The sequence below is a fragment of the Lissotriton vulgaris genome, chromosome 8 (assembly GCF_964263255.1).
Source record: "Lissotriton vulgaris chromosome 8, aLisVul1.2, whole genome shotgun sequence".
In the NCBI taxonomy this organism is placed as follows: Eukaryota; Metazoa; Chordata; class Amphibia; order Caudata; family Salamandridae; genus Lissotriton; species Lissotriton vulgaris.
Window position 1 is genome coordinate 359,716,524 of NC_141696.1, and position 20,473 is coordinate 359,736,996.

General features: G+C 48.7%; 1 protein-coding gene across 4 annotated transcripts in view; it reads right to left on the reverse strand.

The window, feature by feature from the left end:
- USP9X (ubiquitin specific peptidase 9 X-linked) overlaps positions 1-20,473 on the reverse strand; it is a 1,749,911-nt gene that overhangs the window by 1,127,994 nt on the left and 601,444 nt on the right. For 3 of the 4 annotated variants that reach the window (XM_086934125.1, XM_086934124.1, XM_086934126.1), the window contains one exon: positions 2,434-2,524. In XM_086934125.1, the coding sequence (XP_086790251.1) occupies positions 2,434-2,524 (91 nt within the window). The remainder of the gene's footprint in view (positions 1-2,433; positions 2,525-20,473) is intronic. The other variant, XM_086934127.1, reaches the window with a different exon arrangement.

Below are 20,473 nucleotides of genomic sequence, written 5' to 3' on the forward strand. Positions count from 1 at the left end.
TCTTAACTATATCAACCACCTCAAATACAACCATGTCACAGAACTCACATGGACTGATCATTCCATCGACCACAATTATATATATAGACACTTAGGCACCTGGTAAAAGTATGGACAAACAAGTGTAAATACTGCAACCCAGATCATATTAAAACAATGTATTGATATAAAAAAAAGCTGGAGATGCAAAAACAGAACCAATATACATAAATAAATACATTATCCCAAACATACATTTATATATTTTTTGTATAAAACAATTTATGCTTCCATCTGAAATATAGTTTAACAAGCCTGTGTACTCCGTCATACTTCCACACTCATCCTTCTGTTAAAAAATTCATCTTATTCAACAATGCATAGATAGAACAAGCCTAGTGAATGTTCGTATTCAAATATGCAAAAGATATCTTCTATGTATGTATAGACGATACAGGTCTCAATGTAAAGGATTATACTGTTGTGACCTACATGGAATCACATTTATTTCATTATTGGTCAAACATTCTTAGCAACTGAACTTTCTAGTTTATTCTGGCTTGCAAACAAAGTGGTGGGATGAGTGACAAATGAATTTTCATGTTCAACACTGCTTGTAAAGCTGGAGCTTATGTATATGCTGTGTCACCAGGCCTCATTCCTCCGCCCCCACGCTCTTCAAAGCATATATGACCCCAGTGTCCAACTTCGTCAGATCCCACAGTCACAACATAATTTCTGACACAGACAACACCCAACTCTCTCACATTCACCAACAACCCCACCACCACCAGAACCAACTTCCACAGGTGAATGACAAAGGTCACTAACTGGATGAAAAACAACTGCCCGCAGCGGAACATATACAAGAAGGAAGTACTGATGTTTTGCAACAGCAGCACATGGAACAACTCCTGGTGGCCATCAGACCTAGGACCCACACGCACTCCCTCCAACCATGCCAGAAACCTCAGGACCCACACTAACAAGCTCATCATGAAATCACGGACCAACGACGTCTCCTCTGCCCGCTTCCTCACTCTGTACATGCTACGTAAGATCTTCAAGTGGCTACCACTATATACGAGACGCACCGTGACACAAGCCCTCATCACCAGTTGACTGGACTACAGCAGTGCCCTCCATATACGCATCGCCATACACCTCCTACAGAGACTTCAGACCATACAGAACCCCGCATCAAGATGTATGCTCAGCCTTCCCCGACAGATCCACATCACATCCCACCTCAGAAACTCCACTGGCTCGTCGTAGAGAAGTGGGGCCAATAATTGAAGTTGCTGACCCACTCACACAAAGTTCTGCACAACTAAGGACCCACCTACATTAACCACTGCCTGAACTTCCACCAACCATGCAGAAGACTATGCTCCGCCTCTCTTTCACTTCCTCATATTCACTGCATCTACCAAAGCAGAAGTGGAGGACGCTCATTCTCCCACATTGCAGCAAAGACCTGGAAGAGCCTCCGCACGCACCTTCAGGCCATCACCCCACTTCCAGAATCCCGACTAGCCCTCAAGACCTGGCTGTTCAAATAAGCCTCAGGGGCCTGCAGGTGCCTGGATACCCGTTTGGGTGATTAGCCATGCTTTGTAAATCATGATTAATGGATTGCTGTGCTCACTTCTTATGCCTTTTACAACACTAATTAGGAGAGCTGTAGATGGCTTTAAAGCTGGAGCATTTTCTATGCCTGGGCCTCAACCGATACGTCAAAGAAGCCCCATCAATTTATTTTCCTTTTTCCTAAGAGTCTTCGGGTTCATGAAAAAGCGGCGAACACACAAACAACCTGCCTTGCGCTGTAAATACAAACAAACACGTTGTGCGTGTATCCCATACAAGCATCAGTCACCAAACAATACAAAAGGACTGAAATCCTAATGATTTTGCAGGAGATATCAACAGAAAATCTAAGATTTCACACAAAAAACTTGAACACTGATGAGAAAACACACCAATGGCTCTCGATCCCACATTTTTTGACACATAGAAAAAAAGTTACTAACCTGACCGAAGCAACTTCGAGATGCAAACGCAGTCCGTCACTTCTTGTGCACTTCTGGGTTGCAGACTAGGACATCACTAAGCACCTCTTAGTGCCAGTGAAGTGAAATGGTTTCAATAAAATCCTGATCCAGTCTCTCGTCTGGTGCAAGGTTGACTTAAGGAATCTTTAGAAGTGAGTATCCGTTAGAATAATATATTTTGGATTCTAGATTAATCTATTAACTACCTCTATTAACATTGACTGATCTTTGCTACATACAATAAATTTGTATCTTTCAAATGTATGATATTTAAAACAAATTGCCTGAAAAGCAACAGTAACAAACAAAAACAACCCAATGTAAAGATCATTGTCAATTTTGTTTCATTCTTGCCCCTCAAGAATTTATATATTATATTCCACAATAGTATAAATCATACCTAAGAAAATTAAGTCGCTCCTGGACCTCTTGTACGTGACTGTATCTGCTTCCTGCTCTTACAGTTTGTGGATCATATTCTCCATTCTCTACTAAAAAACACATACATATAAAGAATAGGTGTGAGAACTTCAAGTGCACATAATGGGTCAAAGACCCTAAATGGTTCAAATTAGTCAACCAGTAACACTTTTCATTAAAGGTACACAGTGAAGAGAGGACTACAAAATGTAAAAAAAAAAAATTCATGAAAACCGGCGGCATATTCTACAAACTGCTTTATAATACAAAACTGAAAGCATCCAAATGACAACACAGCGAAAGTGAGTGTTTCAAGCCACACACAAAAAAATTCTGGCCAGAACAGGATACCTACTTTAGTACCTCTTGAGTTGTATTAAGACAACAGTTTTCTAAAATTATCAGTCTGGCGACAATGGTGGTTACAATTCTTGCTGAGCTATAAGTCAAAACTGTGCAATATTTAAGTCACATACTTAGTGTTGCATCCAGACACAAAGAAAAACATGAACTATGGAGGATTTTAACCTGTTTCTTCTATGAACGCTCTGGATTAATTCTTTAAGGCTACAAACCTTAGTATCAAAAATTAAGGATGAAAGTTCACCAGAAAAGGCTAAAGAGTCAAGGAGAGGGCAAAATTAATTTTTTCGTTACAAGCCGAAAGTAAAATCTAAGGTTTTCAATCAAAAGGTCTTCTAGTATAGACAGTTGGGAAACTCTTTACATTTTAACTTTTATATTTGAAAACCATATGATCGGCAAGATTATTAAAACATCAGAATATGATTGAGCTTGTGGTCATAATGGACTTTCAAACAAATTTAAGGCGAACTCTGAATTTTGGTATCCTTTCCTGTTCACATTAAACACTATTTAAAATTTGCCATTATCTTGGCAGTGGTCTGCCCTGCATGTGATATATAACCAGCGTTGGCAAAGGCAATAGGTCTTGCCTACATGAGAGTTATTGATTTTATCAATGTGTTTTAACCTTGAAATTACCATTACATTTGCACAGACATACAGTTTTACTGATGAAATTATACAGTGATAATACATGGGAATCGGCATCTCCTAGTGTATCGATTTGCTTTGATCCTATTAAAATATTTGTTTTTATCACTGTAGGAAGGTGGATATCCGACTATGGTTGCCCCCAACTTTTTTACCTGGTGTTTAGCTGGTTTTTCGACTTAGTTGACCGGGGCCCTGCTATTCAGGACCCCAGGCCCACTGCTCTCTCTGTAAAATGGATTCCATGTACTCTAGGTACATATCTAATTGGATACTGAGTCACCTTATCAGCCCCTGTACAGTGTACCTTAGGTACCCAGGGCATAGGTGCACCCTAGGCATACCAGGGGCTGCAGCATGTATTATGCCACCCCTGGCTGGCCATCCAAATCTGACACAACTGGCTGGTCAATCAGCTGGGGCAAGGTGGTGTAAACACCCTTTGCTTTAGATATAGTATACCTATATCTAACTCTAACATGGACACATATCCTCCTATAAGTCACTCCTATGGCAGGCCTTAACAATCCTGGAGGCAGAGTGCTTGGAATTATGTGAGATAGTGCTCTGGCATGAGCTGAGCCTGTCTACAGCTTTCGGAACCAAGTCCTTTAGCGGTTTCCATGATAACGCTATACCATATACTCTTAAGTGCATTATAATCCTCGCGGTTATTGCTAACTTTGGCATAGCATAATTAAAACATGTCGAGTAAGGTGTCATACAAATTGGAATACTACCCCCTCGCCAGTTCTGGCGACATGGGTAGCATTCCACCCTTTTTAGAGGGACACGACATGTATGTAACTCTGAACCCCGGTTAAAGTGAACTCGAGCCTCAGCATCACAAAATGGATGCTGCCACCACAGACACAAGTCTGACCTCCTGCTGCTGGGAGTCCTTCCAGCGAGGGAGGCTTGGACAAAGGGTTTCCAGCCTTGGGAGGTGCTAGCACCACCCCAGACAGGATTTTGTGTATTAGGTAGGACAGGGCTGAAAGGAATGAGACATGCCTGGGGCACACAAGGTGCCCTGTGCATACACCGGTTCAAACCAGTTGCTGGGGCACTCCAGCTCAGCTCTGGCGCGAGACCGAACAAAGGATAGGGGGCGTAACCACCCCCCTTCCTGGTCCCACCCATGGGTGGGACCTAGTGATAGTGCAGCCCCCTTTAGCAGGATAAAGGTAGGAGCTGGTCCCATTCCAAATCAGATTAATCTTTAACTGAAACTCTACAAGAAGAAACTCTGGACTTCGACTTTCTACACAGAAGACTGAAGAAATCTCCCTTGTGGGCAAGGAGTGTCCACCCTGCACAAGCAGGCACCATCAGCGTCCAGCGTCTTCACTTTGTCATCTTCCCTCGAGGATCCAGACTTAGGAGCCCGACGAGATCCGGATTCCCAGACCTCTCCGACCTCTACCTACATCTGCAGCTCAGCTGAGATCCGTGGGTGTGACGAAACACGTGGGACCGGCCATCTTGGAGAAACTGCACTTCGCTTTCAGCACGACTTCAGAGGTAACCTCGACGAAGTGCTTTGGGGATTGAGAAGCCCCACCCCCGAGCAGCTCCTGCACCGAAGACCAGCCCTCCAGCATCCACGAGATCTGCGTGGGGCCTTTCTGCCTTTTTGCTGCTCGACTCGTTGTCTGGTCACTTGCCGGCTGGCTAGTGGCCTCCTAGACGACGATCCACGACATCAACCCCGCTGGTCTGGTTGCTCCAGACTTGCCCTTGCTTCCTTCCAAAAGAGAGGCATCCCGGACCCTCCTGGTCAGCACCAGATGTCTTTTCCACTCACCGCGTGGGATGCCTTTGTCAAGGCCTGTTGACTCCAAATCCGGATCCAACACCGCCGACAGCGAGAGCCTGCGTGGCACAGCTCGTGCCTCCATCCTGGTCGTCGAAGACACCACCTGGTCCACGTGGCTGCAGAGTCAAGCGTCCACTCTTCACCTGATTGCGACAACAGCCTCTGGTTCCACTCCAGTCACTGGCTAGTGACTTTGAACATTGTCCCCTCTGCTTTCAGGTCTTCAGTATTCCTGATCCACCCTTGGATCACACTGGACATCTTCCTCCTGGTCGCCTGCAGCATCTTTTCTTTCAGGCTCCATAGACTTCAAAGCAGAAACCCGACACTACTTCGCACCTATGCAACCGCAGCCCGCGGGTGAGGTAACAAGAGCATTTCGGTGCTCAAGGGTAGATTGACTCCTAGTGTCCAGTTTCACAGTCGTTTTATTCCTAACTAGTCAGGATTGTCCGTACTCACCTTTTTCTTGAACTGTACTGTCAATAGACGTTGTTACGCATCTCGCGTGTGAGTTCAAACTCTGCACAAGCGTTCCGTGGGCCTCCTATTACTTACCTAAAGTTAGGATAGTGTAGTCCCAGCGATCCTACAGCCTCTGGACAGCTCCATTCCTTCTATAGACATCCTTATACCATTTACTTAGTATATGGTTTGTTGCGCCCCTAGGGCAACATTGTAACTTGTGCAACTTAAACGTATTTTTCTTAAGAGTCTTGTCATGTGCTTAGCCCTCTGATCTCATAAAGAGTTCAGAGGTGTTTGTTAGTTAATAAATATCTTGTTTATTTTCATAACTAACTGTGTGGTGTCCTTTCATTTGGTATTCAAGGGGTTATATGTGGTAAAACAGCTGGCTTCACATGCCAAAAGAGTTTAGCATAAGACTGCTTTGTCCATGCTACCATTAGGATAGCTGGTCTAAAATGTTGACTGACAACCAATCACCATAAGGGTTGTTTGGACTGATACAAGGTGATCACTAGAACTAGTGAGCATCATATATCAGGCCAACTTATCACAATCACACTTCAGAATCATAAAGAATTGTGCTTTATTTATGGTTTCCAAGTTTCGATATGTTCAGAAATATGTGTACAGTTTTTCATATTCAAATGTTTTTATTGGCTGTTTCCAAAAAGAATACAAAACATGTACATAAATAAAGCAAGCATATAAGGTAATGATGGGTACATAAAAATGATGGTCAGCTGTATAAATCACCAGAAAAACTAATTTGGGTTATAGTGGAATCTAGGGATACAGAGTGAAAATTAGGAGTAAGCAGGAGACAAAGAAATGAAAAGCATGACAGCATCTATACAATGCTTAGGTAGAGCAGCATTAGTACATAGCAAAGGTAGCATCAACACATGTGTATTGCATCAGTAGTATCCACCTAGGAATGGTGCCTGCAGGTGATCATATTCATTAAAAGAGCTGGGCTTGTCGGTATGACAGAGAGAGAATAAGGGCAAGTAATTTAGAATCAATCAAGATTGTATGTGACTGTGGGGGGGTGGAACGGAGGAATAGGTGGGCACTTCAAGGGGGTTTGTGCCTAATGAAGTAGTCGTCAAGAGAAGCCCACATTTGTCTATGAGGAGGACGCCATGGAGTATTTTGAATTGAAATGTTATCAGCCCCTCTTAGGGGAGTAACCCAGTTCAACCAGCATTTGAAGGAGGATTTGTGGGTGTCCTTCCAGTTGTTAAGAACTGTTTTAACAGCGGCAGTGAGAAGTAGGTCTAGTAGGGCCCTATCATTATCTGAAAGTCGTGTCTTAAAAAGCGGAAAACTACGGTGGAAAGCTCTCTAGTCGGAGAGAAGGTGAAGATATTTGAGAGAAAGGCGAAGACCTTGTCCCAGAAGGGTGCCACACATACACATTGCAGTAATAGGTGTTCCAAGTCCCAGTCTTTGTTGTTGCAGTTCCAACAAATTGGATTATCTCTAATTTTGTATGAAAAGAGGCGCGCCATGGTCCAGAAAGCATTATGGAGAAGCCAAAACTTCATCTGGGAAAGTGTAGGGCTTATTTTGTGTTTCGTGGTTGACTCCCAGGTTTTGGACCAATCCACATCTGAGATTGAAGTGAGATTCGCAGAACTGAGTTATGTGTTTGTTGAGGTTAGACTGTCGTGGCTGTAGTAATGTATACAGCCAAGAGACCTGGTGGCCAAGTTTATTGAGATTGGCTAAGTATTTCGAAAGAGAGGGGGGATTTGTGGACAGTTTTCCCTTAGAAATCGCTGTTTTAATACTCAAAAAGTTGTAGAACTCTGGCAAGTCTAAATCATAGATGAGTTGTAGCTCCCTGAAGGAAAAGGGGTAAGAATTACCGAGTAGCTGGTACGGGAAGAAGATAACTTTTCTGATCCATAGGTCGTTATGTAGCGGTTTCCCTTTGTAGGTTATTGCGCGGTTATACCATAGCGATTCATAAACACGGCAAACAAGCGTGCTTCGCTAATAGAAAGACGATAGATGTGTAAACTGACCACACAGTCGCCTCCCGCCATCCGCAGAAGAAGGCATTCATTTGAATAGCGGAAGCGACTGTGTGAAACCTCTTCTGTCCTTTTAAATGTGCCCCGGCGCCCTGGATGCCCAGCCTCCTCGGTGACCTCACCCTCCCAGGCCCGCCCCCTCTGGAAGCCCTCCCTGCTGCTCTCTGTGTCCGTATTTCACTAGCAGTCTGTGTGATTTGGCTATTTTTAGTAGCTTTGGCAGCCTTCCAGGGAAGTCCGGGTCCTTTCCCACACCTCCCTCTCTCCCACACCCCTAATGGTTTTGACCCCGCTTCCTTCCTTTTGGTAGAAAGGAGTTTTTTTTTATTATCTGCATTTCTATAAAATAGAGGGGCCTCCGGGATGGTGCCTGTGTTTCTCTCTTTACTTGTTTCTGAGCGGTCTCTGCCAGCAGCAGCAGCAGAAGGTGGGATTGTCATAACTGGAGCAGGCGGGAGCAAGGAAAAGACAGAAAACGAAACAAAAACATCAATATACAATCTTAAAAACAATTACTAGTCGAAGCCTATAGGGACAGCTTACTATATCGCGGATGGGCACTTTACATAGAAAACGCTTTAACACATTACCGTGAGTGATACATCTGTGCAGATGATAAGTACAATGAAAACTCTGCCTCCACCAGACACCTTGCATGAAAAGCTGGTGCCCTCGCGCTCTGCTCTTATGTATTTTTTGCATTGGCATTTGTGTAGCGCACAATCTGCCGTTGACATGGCATCGCAGCGCCTGGACCGCGTTATACTGTGCTATGTGTATGCATGTGCACTATTATTTGTCCTTTTTAGGTCTCGGCTAGAACGCGCTGCACACACAGACACCACCACTCCCATGCACACACGGACACCACCACTCCCATGCACACACGGACACCACCACTCCCATGCACACACGGACACCACCACTGCCATGCACACACGGACACCACCACTGCCATGCACACACGGACACCACCACTGCCATGCACACACGGACACCACCACTGCCATGCACACACGGACACCACCACTGTCATGCACACACGGACACCACCACTCCCATGCACACACGGACACCACCAGTGCCATGCACACATGGAGACAACACCCGTGCTTAATTTGTAAAAAAAAAAGTGCCAGGGCTTTCATTTGTAAAAAATTAAGTGAAAGGGCACTCGTCAGGAGGCTACTGTAGTTTGCCATACACATTACGCGACTTTGAGCTATTGGCATTGTAAATGACAATGACTTTTATTTATGTTTTGGTTTTTAAAACATAAATAAAAGACCTTGACATTTACAATGTCGAGACCTTAAAGTCGCGTTCATTTACAATGCTAATAGCTCTAACTTTTGCAATGCAGAGACCGTTGCATTGTAAATGCTTGTCATTCCATTGCTGTCACAGGGGAGTCACCAGTCTCGTTTATTTACAGCCAGGGGGCTAGTTCATCAAGAGACATCTTGGCATAACTTGGACGTTTTTCTTCATTTGTTGAACACTATGGGTTTTCACGCATAAGTGAGTGTTGCGCTGTGTATCCAGTCCACGAGTATAATTTTGTTACTATTTCGTTTTCCCTTCTGTTCACCATACACATAAACCAGGTGGTCAAGATTTTTTGTTCACATATAACCAATGTATGAGATCAAATTGTATATGTTATGAGGATGCTATAGACTGTAACCCATGTCATTGAAGATCTGATTAGTGTAGTGAATGTATTATTGAATGTTTTTCAGATGCAGCCCCTGACGAAGGGCCGTGGGGCCCGAAATGCATTGGGCATCTGAGCATTTATTGAAAAAAATATTGGATTTCTAAAGGAATGTAACGTACATGCACACTGGATATTATGAATTATAATAATGTTCGGATGGATTATCAACTTTCAGTAAAAAACATTGATCAAAATCAAAATTGAACATTTTGTGGAATGCTTTGAAATATTTTTGTTTAGCTTTGGTTACTAATTCCCAACAGGGACCAGCAACAGTGCACGGAGGGCAAGCGGTTACGCTTGGTTGTTATTCATAATTTGAAGTCCGCCAGGTTGACCCCTCCCAGCGATTTATCAAGACGAAGTTTTTTTTATGCTAATCCTGGCCTTTTTCCCTTTCCAAAGGAATTTAGATAGTATAATGTCTAATTTGTGATGGAAGTCCTGGGTCAGGGTGAGAGGTAGCATTGTGATGAGGTAGTTTACTAGAGGGAAAATCATCATTTTAATGATCTCGACCCTTCCTCACCAAGTTATGAAGCAGGGTGACCAGCTGTCTAGTTGTGATTTAATTTATTCTAGCGTGTTTAACTCGTTGCGGTGAAGGGTCTCGAGAAGGGAGCAGCCAAATTCAATACCTAGATACTTAATAAAGCCGGTCTGCCAAGAGAGACCGGTGTTTCCCAGCAGGTCTCTTGTTCCAAGGATGTTTAGGGGCTTAAGCTCCGATTAGTCCCTGTTTAATTTGTACCCAGAATGAGCTATGGTGTTCATGAGAGCCTCGATGGAAGTCTCTTGGTTTTCCGTAACCACCAGGATGTCATCTGTGTATGCCGCCAGCTTCATCCGCATGTCACCAAAGCAGACTCCTGTAATATCTTCGTTTCTTTGTATATCTGTTATGAGCGGTTCGACGGCCAGGAGAAAAAGGGCTGGTGTGAGGGGGCAACCCTGTCTGGTTCCCTATTCCAGTTGGAAAGGGTCCGACAGGGTGCAATTAATGGCGATTCAGGCAGATGGCGAGGAGTAAAGGGACATAACCATATCAATGTAGGGCTTCCCTAGGTTAAAAGCATGCATACAGTGTTTTAAAAAAGACCAAGACACCCTGTTGAACGCTTTTTCTGCGTCCAGGGTGATGGCGACGGAGGGGGCGGATGTTATTTTAGCCTTCTCCAGGATATGGCACAGAAGTCATGTATAATCGTTGGACATCCGGTGCTTAAGGAAACCCACTTGTGAATTGCTGATCAATTTTGGGAGAAGATTATTAAGTCTATTAGCTAATATCTTTGCATACGTTTTGCAATCCAGGTTTAGGAGGGAGATAGGGCGATAATTTTTCGTTAAGAGGGGGTCTTTACCCTCTTTCGGGATAACAATTATGGTGGCTTCATCCACTGAGTCTGAGACACTACAGAGTTGAACAGTTTTAACAATATGGGGTTAATAGGTTTATCAAATGCATTGTAAAAGCTTACCGAAAAGCCGTCTGGGCCTGGAGCCTTGTTATTTTTGAGAGATTTGATAGCGGAGGAAATTTCTTGGTCTATAAAGGGGGAACCTAAAGTGGTACTGTCCTCTTCAGAGAGTTTAGGGAGATTTAGAGCGTCCAAGTATTTAACGCAATCATCTGGCTTGTCTACTAGTTTGTTCTTGTAGAGGTCTTCGTAGAAGGACTGAAACTTGGCCAGAATTTTGTCTTGTTCGGTGTGGATATTATTGGCAGAGTCTTTAATAGAGGATATAGTAAATTGCTTCTGTCTGTGTTTGAGGTAAGATGCGAGCAGTTTTCCTGCCCTGTTACCTTAGCACAGTTTAAGTGCCTTGAACTTATTGATCCAAATCCCGGCTCGTCTGCTCACTATCGCATTATATTCATATTGCTTTTTAATAAGAAGGTCTAGAGAGTGTTTACTGTCTAGGTTGGCTGAATGGGCAGTTTCTAGAGCCTTGATGTCCTGTTCAAGTGTGTCAAGTTCCATATTTAATTTTTTATTGGAGCGAGCTCTAATGCCTATAACGACTCCCCTGATGGTAGCTTTAAGTGCATCCCAAATGATGGAGGTGTTAGTGTCTGGGGAATCGTTAAGTGCAATATAATCCCTGTTAGCGTTTTCTATTTGTTTCTTATTCTCAGGATCAGATAGGATTTCCTAATTGAAGCGCCATCGTTTAGGGGGTAATATGGAGCAAGAGCCTGCGAGCTTAGTACTGATACAGAAATGATCGGCAACTAATCTGGGTGCAATGTCGGTTTCATCTATAAGATGGGTGAAAGGGCTGGAAATTAGGATGTTGTCAATTCTGGAGTAAGAATTGTGTGGGGCCGAATAGAACGTGTAGTCCCTCCTATCTGGGTGTTGGAGGTGCCAGGAATCTTTCAAGTTAAATTTGGAGCACATGCAGGTGAGGGCCTCGTGGGAGAGGGGTGGCTGGTACGTGCATTTGGACTGGCGATCTATTATGGGGTCTAACGGAAAGTTGAAATCACCCCCTACGATCAAGAGTTCCTCATCCGGGGTGCTTTCAATGGAGGATGAGACAGCTTCCCAGAAGTCTGTCGTCAGAATTAGGGCCGTAGATATTTACTGCGTGAATGGGGTCATCGTCTCTCAGCATATGGGTGATTAAAAGTCTACCGTCTGCGTCATGAGTATGTGAGGTAACGGTGATATTAGATTTCTTTGAGACTAGTGTGATCACCCCTCTCTTCTTGTGTACTGCCGGGGAGCATAAGGTGTGGGATACCCAGTTGTACCTTCTAAAGCTCATATATTCCACTGATAGCTTAGTCTCTTGAAGCAGTATGATGTCCTCTTTTGATTTTGCTAGGTATTCGAAGACCTTTCTACCTTTCACTGGGTGGTTGAGGCCCTTTACATTCAAAGACACTATAGCGAGATTTCCCATCAAGGATTTATTTAGAGTCATCTAGAGGGTGTTGGCCACTCGGTGGATGGGTGAGTGGGTGTCATAGTGAAGTGGACCGGAATAGTTGTCTTAGTAGAAGCTAAATTCGGTCATCGGTGCCAATGGGTGTCAGCCATTGCATAGTAGCACAAGTTACTACTTGTGTAACGATATATCTGTAAGCGACATTTTTTTTTTTTTTTTTTTTTTAATTTCGTTTATTATGCAAAGATAACAGCACAGTACAATGTGCGAGGAGCCCTTCGCCTACAACCCTTCACAGGCCGGCGGTGGACTGCCTCGCCATAGTCATGACACTTACATTTAGCAAGCAGAAGGACCTGTAGAGCAGAGCTGAGGTCTCAGTGGCAATACTGATCAAGCGGGGCAGCCCCCGCTCGCTATTCCTTACTGCGTTGCGGTGTGCATTGCGCGTATCTTAAACAAAAACTGTACATTTTTATCATTTTCTCCCAACTAACTTCCCAACCCATGAACCCCCCCCGCCCACACCCGGTCCCGTGTGTGTGCTTCTCGTGTGCGGTAGTGTGCATCCCAGTGGCGTGTACGGCTCGTGTCACTCACAGCTTCCCAGCATCCCAGCAGAGGCTCTCCAATATCCCATACAGGCAGGGGAGTGGTGTCCTTTCCCCCTCGTGACGAGTTACAGTGCAGTGTGAAGGACTACCCTGGCCCCGTGTGCAGTTCGCCGTCTGGGTCTTCCCCCTCTCCCTCCGTGGAGGCATCCCCTTCTATTCTGGAGGTTAGGTAACTCTGGTACAGCCCCCAGAAGTTCTTAGGGCGGCTTCGGGGCGGGAGGAGCTCGCTGTATGTGTCTGTTTGCGTGTTGCAGTATTTCATGTCGCAAGTCCACCTCTTCAGTGTGGGGAGGGGCCCCCGCAGCCAGCACAGTGCCACCACCCTTTTCGCGAGGAGCATGCCCATGCTCACCAGCCTCCTCACCGCGACAGGTATCTCCTTCGTGTAACCCATCAGTGCGAGGGCCGGGCTAAGGGTCAAGTCCAGCTCCACTATAGTACTAAGTTCTGTGAATACGCTTGCCCAGAACTTCTGAACTCCAGGGCACCACCAGGCTAAATGCAGGAAGTCCGCCACCGGCGCATGACATCTCTCACAGCGGGGCGAGTCACGTAAGCCGTATCTATGCAAGCGTTCCGGCGTGTGATACACCCGCTGCAGGAATTTAAAGTGGATCAAACGGTGCCGCCCGTTTAGGGAAACGCGCCTGGATGCCGCGCAGCAGTACCCCCACATGTTGTCATCAACTGGAGTCCCTAGGTCAGTCTGCCAAGCTAACCGCGCCCTAGTGTAGTGCAGTGCCGTGTGCTCATGACCTATCGTGTAAAGCCTAGAGATCAGTTTCTTCGGGTTCTCGGTACCTATGATGTATACTAGTTCCGGGACGTCAGGAGGTTCTTCAAGGTCGGGGCCCAACAGATCCAGCAGAGCACTCCTCACTCTATGATACTGGAAGCGTTGGAGCACCGAGGCACGCACCCCCTCGTGCGCGAGTTGGTCCCACGTCCTCACCTTCCCTTGCGCAAAGAGGTCACCCATAGTGCGTACGCCTAGTTCGTTGAGGGCCTTGTAGACACCGGGTTCCGCCAATGTTGGGAGCCATAGCGCCCATTGTATCGGCATGTTGGATGCGTACATCAGGACTTTGTCTTGTCGCTGCAATATAGAGTGCCAGGCATGATTAGTGGACAGGAGGGAGTCCAGCACTCCCACTCTGCGGTCTTTGGGTCCGCATATGGTAGCTGGGAGTGGGGTGGGGTCCGCAAACAGCCGCTCCAGGATCACGTGTGGGATGTCTCGGTTACCGTGAATCCAGGTGTGCAGATGGGAGGCTTGCGCAACCCGGTAGTAACGCTCCAGATCCGGGGCAGCTAGGCCACCCTGCTCGTACGGCAACTGCAGCACCTTCCACTGCACTCTAGGCTGCTTGCCAGCCCACGCCAATCTCACCAGTAATTTGTTCATGGTAGCAAAGAAAGCCTTCGAGAGGACCATCGGGAGGTTATTAAAAAGGAACAGGAATCTAGGGAGAATTACCATTTTCATCATGGCTATTCTGCCCATCAGTGACAGCGGAAGCTTGATCCAAACCTCTACGTCATCTACAAGTTTGCTGTATGCTACCCCGTAGTTTTCCCTCATCAGCACTTCAGGATCTGTGTGGAGCATGATGCCCAAATACCTCACTGGTTCCGTGGACCAGTGGAGCGGGTAATCCATCTCAAATGGTTCTGTGATAGGGGTCAGTGGGAAGGCCACCGACTTTGGCCAGTTGACCTTTAGTCCCGAGAGCGCGCCAAACCTCACCACTTCTCGTAGGACCGACGACAGGTTATTGGCGGGGTCTCTAACGTACAGCAGAGTGTCATCTGCGTACGTGGATATGCCGAGCTTGTATGTAGGGTAGCTGATGGCCTCATAGGAGTGGTATTCCCGCATCGCGCACGCCAGTGGCTCCGCCACCAGTGCATATAGCAAAGGGGAGAGTGGGCATCCCTGTCTTGTGCCCCTGCTGATGGCGATCGGCTCCGAGACTGCGTCCCCTAGCCTGATCCTCGCCGTGGGCATATGATAAAGCGCGCCCAGGAGTTGGAGGAAGAGCTCCCCCAGTCCCAACTTTTTCAGAACCCTGCGCATGAAGGGCCACTCCACCGAGTCAAAGGCCTTCTCCATGTCGAGGAACACCGCCATGGCTTTTGTATCATGCCTAGTGTGCTGCATGGCTCCCAGAACAGTGCGGAGGTTGTAAGTGAGGTTCCGTGCTGGGATAAACCCTGCCTGCTCCGGGGCTACCAATTCCGGGGCCACCAGTGCCAGCCTGGTTGCCAGGACTTTCGCATAAAGCTTAGCGTCCACATTCAGCAGGGAAAGGGGGCGGTAAGAACCTGGGAGATCAGGGGGCTTGCCCGGCTTCAAAATTGTGACGATGAGCGCCTCTCTCATCGAGGGCGGCATAGCACCGTACTCGCAAATCTCGTCAAAGAGCGTGGAGAGGTAAGGCAACAGCTTGTCCTTGTATGCCTTATAGAATGCTACCGACAGCCCGTCTATCCCGGGGGCGCTTTCGGACCTCATGGTGTCGAGCGCGTCTGATATTTCCTCACGGAGAATAGGGGACATCAGGAACTCCCTCTGCCAGTCCTCGAGGAACGGCATCTTAATGTAATCTAAATAGTGGTCAATTTGGTCCTCCACCCCAGAGATCTTGGTAGTGTAGAGGTCCCCATAGAATCTCCTAAATTCCGCTAGAATGTCGTCCTCCGTGGTGACTCTCTCCCCCCCCGGAGTTTGCATTTCCGGGATTGTTTGCCTACGCCTAGCGCCCTTCATTATCCTAGCTAGCAGTGCTCCAGGCCGTTCGCCCTCTCCGTAAGAGCGCGCTGACGCATACTTTCCCAGGTGCCTAACCTCTCTGTCCGCTTCCTCCTGGAACTCTTTCATCAGGTCCTGCAAGGTCCCATCCCCGAGTGGTGTCGGGTCCAGGAGCTGGCGGCGCTCGCAGTCCGCAATCTGCCCCTCAAGGAGCTTAAGTCTGTTCCTAATAGCTTTGAGGACACTAGAGTGCTTCGCCATGGCGACCCCCCTGACGTAGACTTTGAATGCCTCCCAGACCGTCCCAAATCTGTCAACTGAGCCTACGTTAGTCGCAAAGTAGGTATCAATGTCCTCCCCCAGGGCAGCCCTAAATGCCTCATCTAGAAGTGAGTATGGCGGGAAGCGCCACGTGTACGGAGGGATCCTCTTCTTGGGAGTGGTCAGCACTAGCACTACTGGGGAGTGGTCCGACAGGGTGCGGGGGAGCACACTGCAGCCCTTAACCATGGGAAGCAGCGTGTGCGTGGACAGCCAGTGATCTATCCTGGTATGGATGTTATGGTACGCAGAGTAGTGTGTGTATCCCCCCTGACCGCTATGCCTATCTCTCCAAACATCTACCAGCCCTAGACGCAACATTTCAGCCTGCATTTGCAGAGCGGCCGCCGCCGGGCGCCGGGGGGGGCCCGCCGACCTATCTAGCTCTGGGTTGAATGTGAAGTTGAAGTCCCCCCCCCAGAGCATTCTATCGGTGGGGCATTCAGCGCAGTGGCTCGCCACTGCCGCAAAGAAGTCAGGGGAATCGTAGTTTGGGCCGTAGATGTTCATGACCAGTATGTCGTAGCCCTTGCCTACGCACCTGCTCAAAACAAATCTACCCTCCGGGTCAGCTTTCAGCAGTGTGAGCGACAACTTGGATTTCGGGTTTACCCATGTGAGGACACCCCTTGCATGTGTGGTGAAGCCCGCGTAAGTGGCGTTTCCCTGAATCCCCTTGTGCGTTAGCATCTTGCTGGTGTCGGGCAAGTGTGTTTCCTGCAGCAGCGCTAGATCTATGTGGTGTCGGTGTAGGTACTGGAGCACCTTGCGCAGTTTTCGGTAATCATTCAACCCCCTAACGTTCCACGTAACCGCCTTGAGGGTCTCCGAGTCACTCAGCAGGTCGGCATGTGGTGCATCAGCCATAGTCCCTAAAGAAGCAAAGTGTCATCCAGGCCCAGCCATTCACCGCACCACTCCGTCCATAGCATGCACCTACGCCCTCCATATAGCACAACAGTTCAAAGCACAGTTCGGACCCCCTCCCCAAACAGTTCTGAACCCACAGGCCCCGATTCCCCCCCCAACCACAGTCCGCCAACCCCAACCTGGCGTAAAAGAATCCCCCAACTCTCGCAGCCCCCCGCCTCCCACAGTCACTCAACCCCCAACCTGATGTGACCGAAATTCCCGTGTCCCTCCCCCCTCCCACATCCCTACTCAAGCAACAATTCCCCATTTCGGCTCAATCCGAGCCGTAACTGCAGCACGCGCTGGGGCAGAGGTAGCCTGTGTAGTCTTTTTGTCGTCCTCTTCCCCACCGGGACTATCAAACTGTGTCCTTCAGCTCGCCCCTTTGCCAGCGCCTCGGTAACCAGTCCTAGCAGTGCCCACTCTGCTTCATAGTTCAACAACGTGTTGGCAATCCCGTCCCCCTCACCCCCCCACGCCCAGAATCTTCAGCACGTTGCAGTGTTCCGCTTTCGGGAGTCAAATCGCGCCAAGGGCAGTTTCAGTAGCATAAATGCAGCACCCCTGCGGCCCCAGAACATAACACACAAATCTCACCCACAGTGCAGCGTGAAGCAGTCCAGGGCCTGTGGCCGCGCGCTCCGGGCAGCCATCACCCCTTAGTTCAGCAAGGGGGCACAGGGGCACGAAGGCGCTCAGATATACGGGTTGCACTGCTTACCGCCCTCCGTGACTCAGTCTTGTTCCTCGAGATCCCCAGTGCAGGTCCGGTCCGCCGAGTGTGGATTCGGACTCCCCCGGGCCTCCTTTATCCAGACCTTCAAGGATTTCTGCAGTTCTTTAGGATCCGTGAAGAAGTGCGAGTGTCCCTGCCTGTTGATGCGTAGTCTCGCTGGGTATAGCATGGCGTAGTCCAGGCCCAGTTCCCTAAGTTGCTGTTTGTATGGAACAAATCTCCTTCTTTCCTCCTGGACCTTTGAGGTGAAGTCTGGATATAGCGATATGTCCATTCCCTCATACTGTAGCTTGCCCTTTTCCCGGGCCGCTCTGAGGGCAGCGTCTCTGTCCCTGTAATTTAATAATTTCGCTATTATCGGCCTAGGGCTGGCGCCCGGGGGAGGCCTCGGGCCGAGGGTGCGGTGTGCGCGTTCCACTATGAACATGGGCGAGAAGGTGTCGTCCCCTAGCATCGTCTTCAACAGTTTCTCAATAAACAACTCCATTTTGCCCGTTTGGGTCGATTCGGCCACACCTGTGACGCGGATGTTGGAGCGCCGGGAACGCGCCTCTAAGTCCTCCGACTTCTCCTGGATGATCTGGAGCAACCTACCAAATTGCTTACGATCCGAATCCCACTCGGTTTGGGCCTCCTCCGCCTCGGTGAGTCTGCGTTCTGCCATGTCCAGCCTCTCCGCGTGCTTGTCCACTCTTTCTGTCATCCGGTCCATCCGGTAGGCCAGTGCGTCAATTTTACTTCCAATGGCTGACATACCTTCCTGCAGCCCCTTCTCCATAGTGTTGAGCATCTCCTTTATCTCAGCACATAACGAGGGGCTCTGATCGCTAGCCGGATTCGGAGATTGTGCAGCCGGTCTTTCCGTTTCCTTCTGCCGTCGCTGCTCGAACGCCAGCTTCGTTTGGGTCCGGTCCCCCTTGACCATGATGAAAGTTCGAGGGGGGAGCGGCTCTCTCCGTCGGGGGGGGCCCGCTGTGGCAGGGAGTGTCGTCCGTGGAGTAACTAGGCGGGCTGTGTCTGGAGTGCAGCCTGCCAGGGCCTGACGGCCTCCAGTGTCTACTATATGGCCTAGGGCGGCAAGGGGAGTCCGCACACGTAGGAGAGGAGCTATGCCCACAGGAGTCTGCTAGCGCCCCGACCAGTGTCCAGTTCGCCTTATATGCGTGGCTGAATGCCGAGATATGGGGCCCGGGCCGAGCCTACCTCCAGTGCGCTCCGCAATTACCACGTGGGCTGCAACCGGCTCCGCAGTCTCACCGGCGTCTCCACCGCTGCTCCCACCGGCTCCCAAGTGTGTGCCAGCTCCTCCGGTGCGCAATTCCTCAGCGCGGGGCAGTCCGGAGGCCAGCCGCCGTCCGGTGTTTTCAGACGCCCGGCCGCCCACTCGCCGCCGCCGCACGTCGGGTGACGTCGCTCGGCCTCGCCAAGCAGGAAAGGCCGGGGATTCGGGCCTGGTCCGGCGTCAGCAGGGCAGTCAGGCAAAATAGGGTTTCCCTAGCTCGATTTTGGCCAGAATTGCAGCCGGAGGTCCGCTAGTATCCGCGGGGACGTTGTCCGCCGGTTTCGAGTGTGAGGCACCGCTAGAAGAGGATAGATGCCGGATAGTTGGTGGCGCTGGCTCGGAGCTTCGCGCTTACGCGTCCGCCATTGACGCCGGCTAGCTCCGCCCCCATCTGTAAGCGACATTAGTTAGTGATAGATTCCTTACCTTAGAATATCCCCAGGCGTCAGACTGGATCCGGAAATTTTTGCGTAGCAATACCCCTGCACGTCGGTAGGAGTCGTCTGCAGCTCCGCTTCCGTCGTCGGCGTTGTTAGCGCCGGAATGACGTCGGAGTACTTAGACGCCGCCCATGCTCGCTGAGGTCAGTTCTGAAACACAGCTTTTCTGCGCCAGATACGCAGAGCCATGGTAGAACCAACACTTGTGCAATGAAACTAGGGCCCTGAAAGAGGATGACCTTAACCCTAGATATCGGTTCGCAGAACGGGGAGGATGGGTGGGTTGGTAAGGAATCTATCACTAACTAATGTCTCTTACAGATATATCATTACACAAGTAGTAACTTGTGCATCTGAAAGAGACACGTTAGTGATAGATTCCTTACCTTAAAATAGATACCCCAGCAATACCAACCCCGGTGGTGGGTCTGCAAACCAATATCACACCAGGAAGTCCTGGAGGACTGAACGGCCAAAGAAGCCATCCCTCCGGGCTTGACTGTCCAGGCAGTAGTGTCTTCCGAACGTGTGCAGCGAGGCCCACGTAGCTGCCTGGCAAATGTCCTGTAAGGGGACTCCTCGGCCCAAGGCAGTTGTTGCCGTGGCTCGAGTGGAATGAGCCCGTAATCCAGCAGGGGGCTCCTTTTTGGCCATGGAGTAAAATGCCTGAATACACAAGATGATCCACCGCGAAATGGTCCTCTTGTGTACTGCCTTTCCCTTCTTCGCGCCCACGTAACCAACAAAGAGTTGGTCATCCACCCGGAACTGGCGTGTGCGATTTAGGTAATAAGAGAGCGCACGTTTTGGGTCCAGACGGTGGAGCCTCTCTTCCTCTTTCGAGGGAAGCGGAGGCGGAAAGAAGGTGGGCAAAGTAATGGACTGCCCGATGTGTACGGCCGTGACAATTTTGGGCAGAAAGGAAGGTCGTGTACGCAACACCACCTTGTCCGGATGAACAGAGAGGAAAGGAGGAGTAGAAGAAAGAGTCTGGAGCTC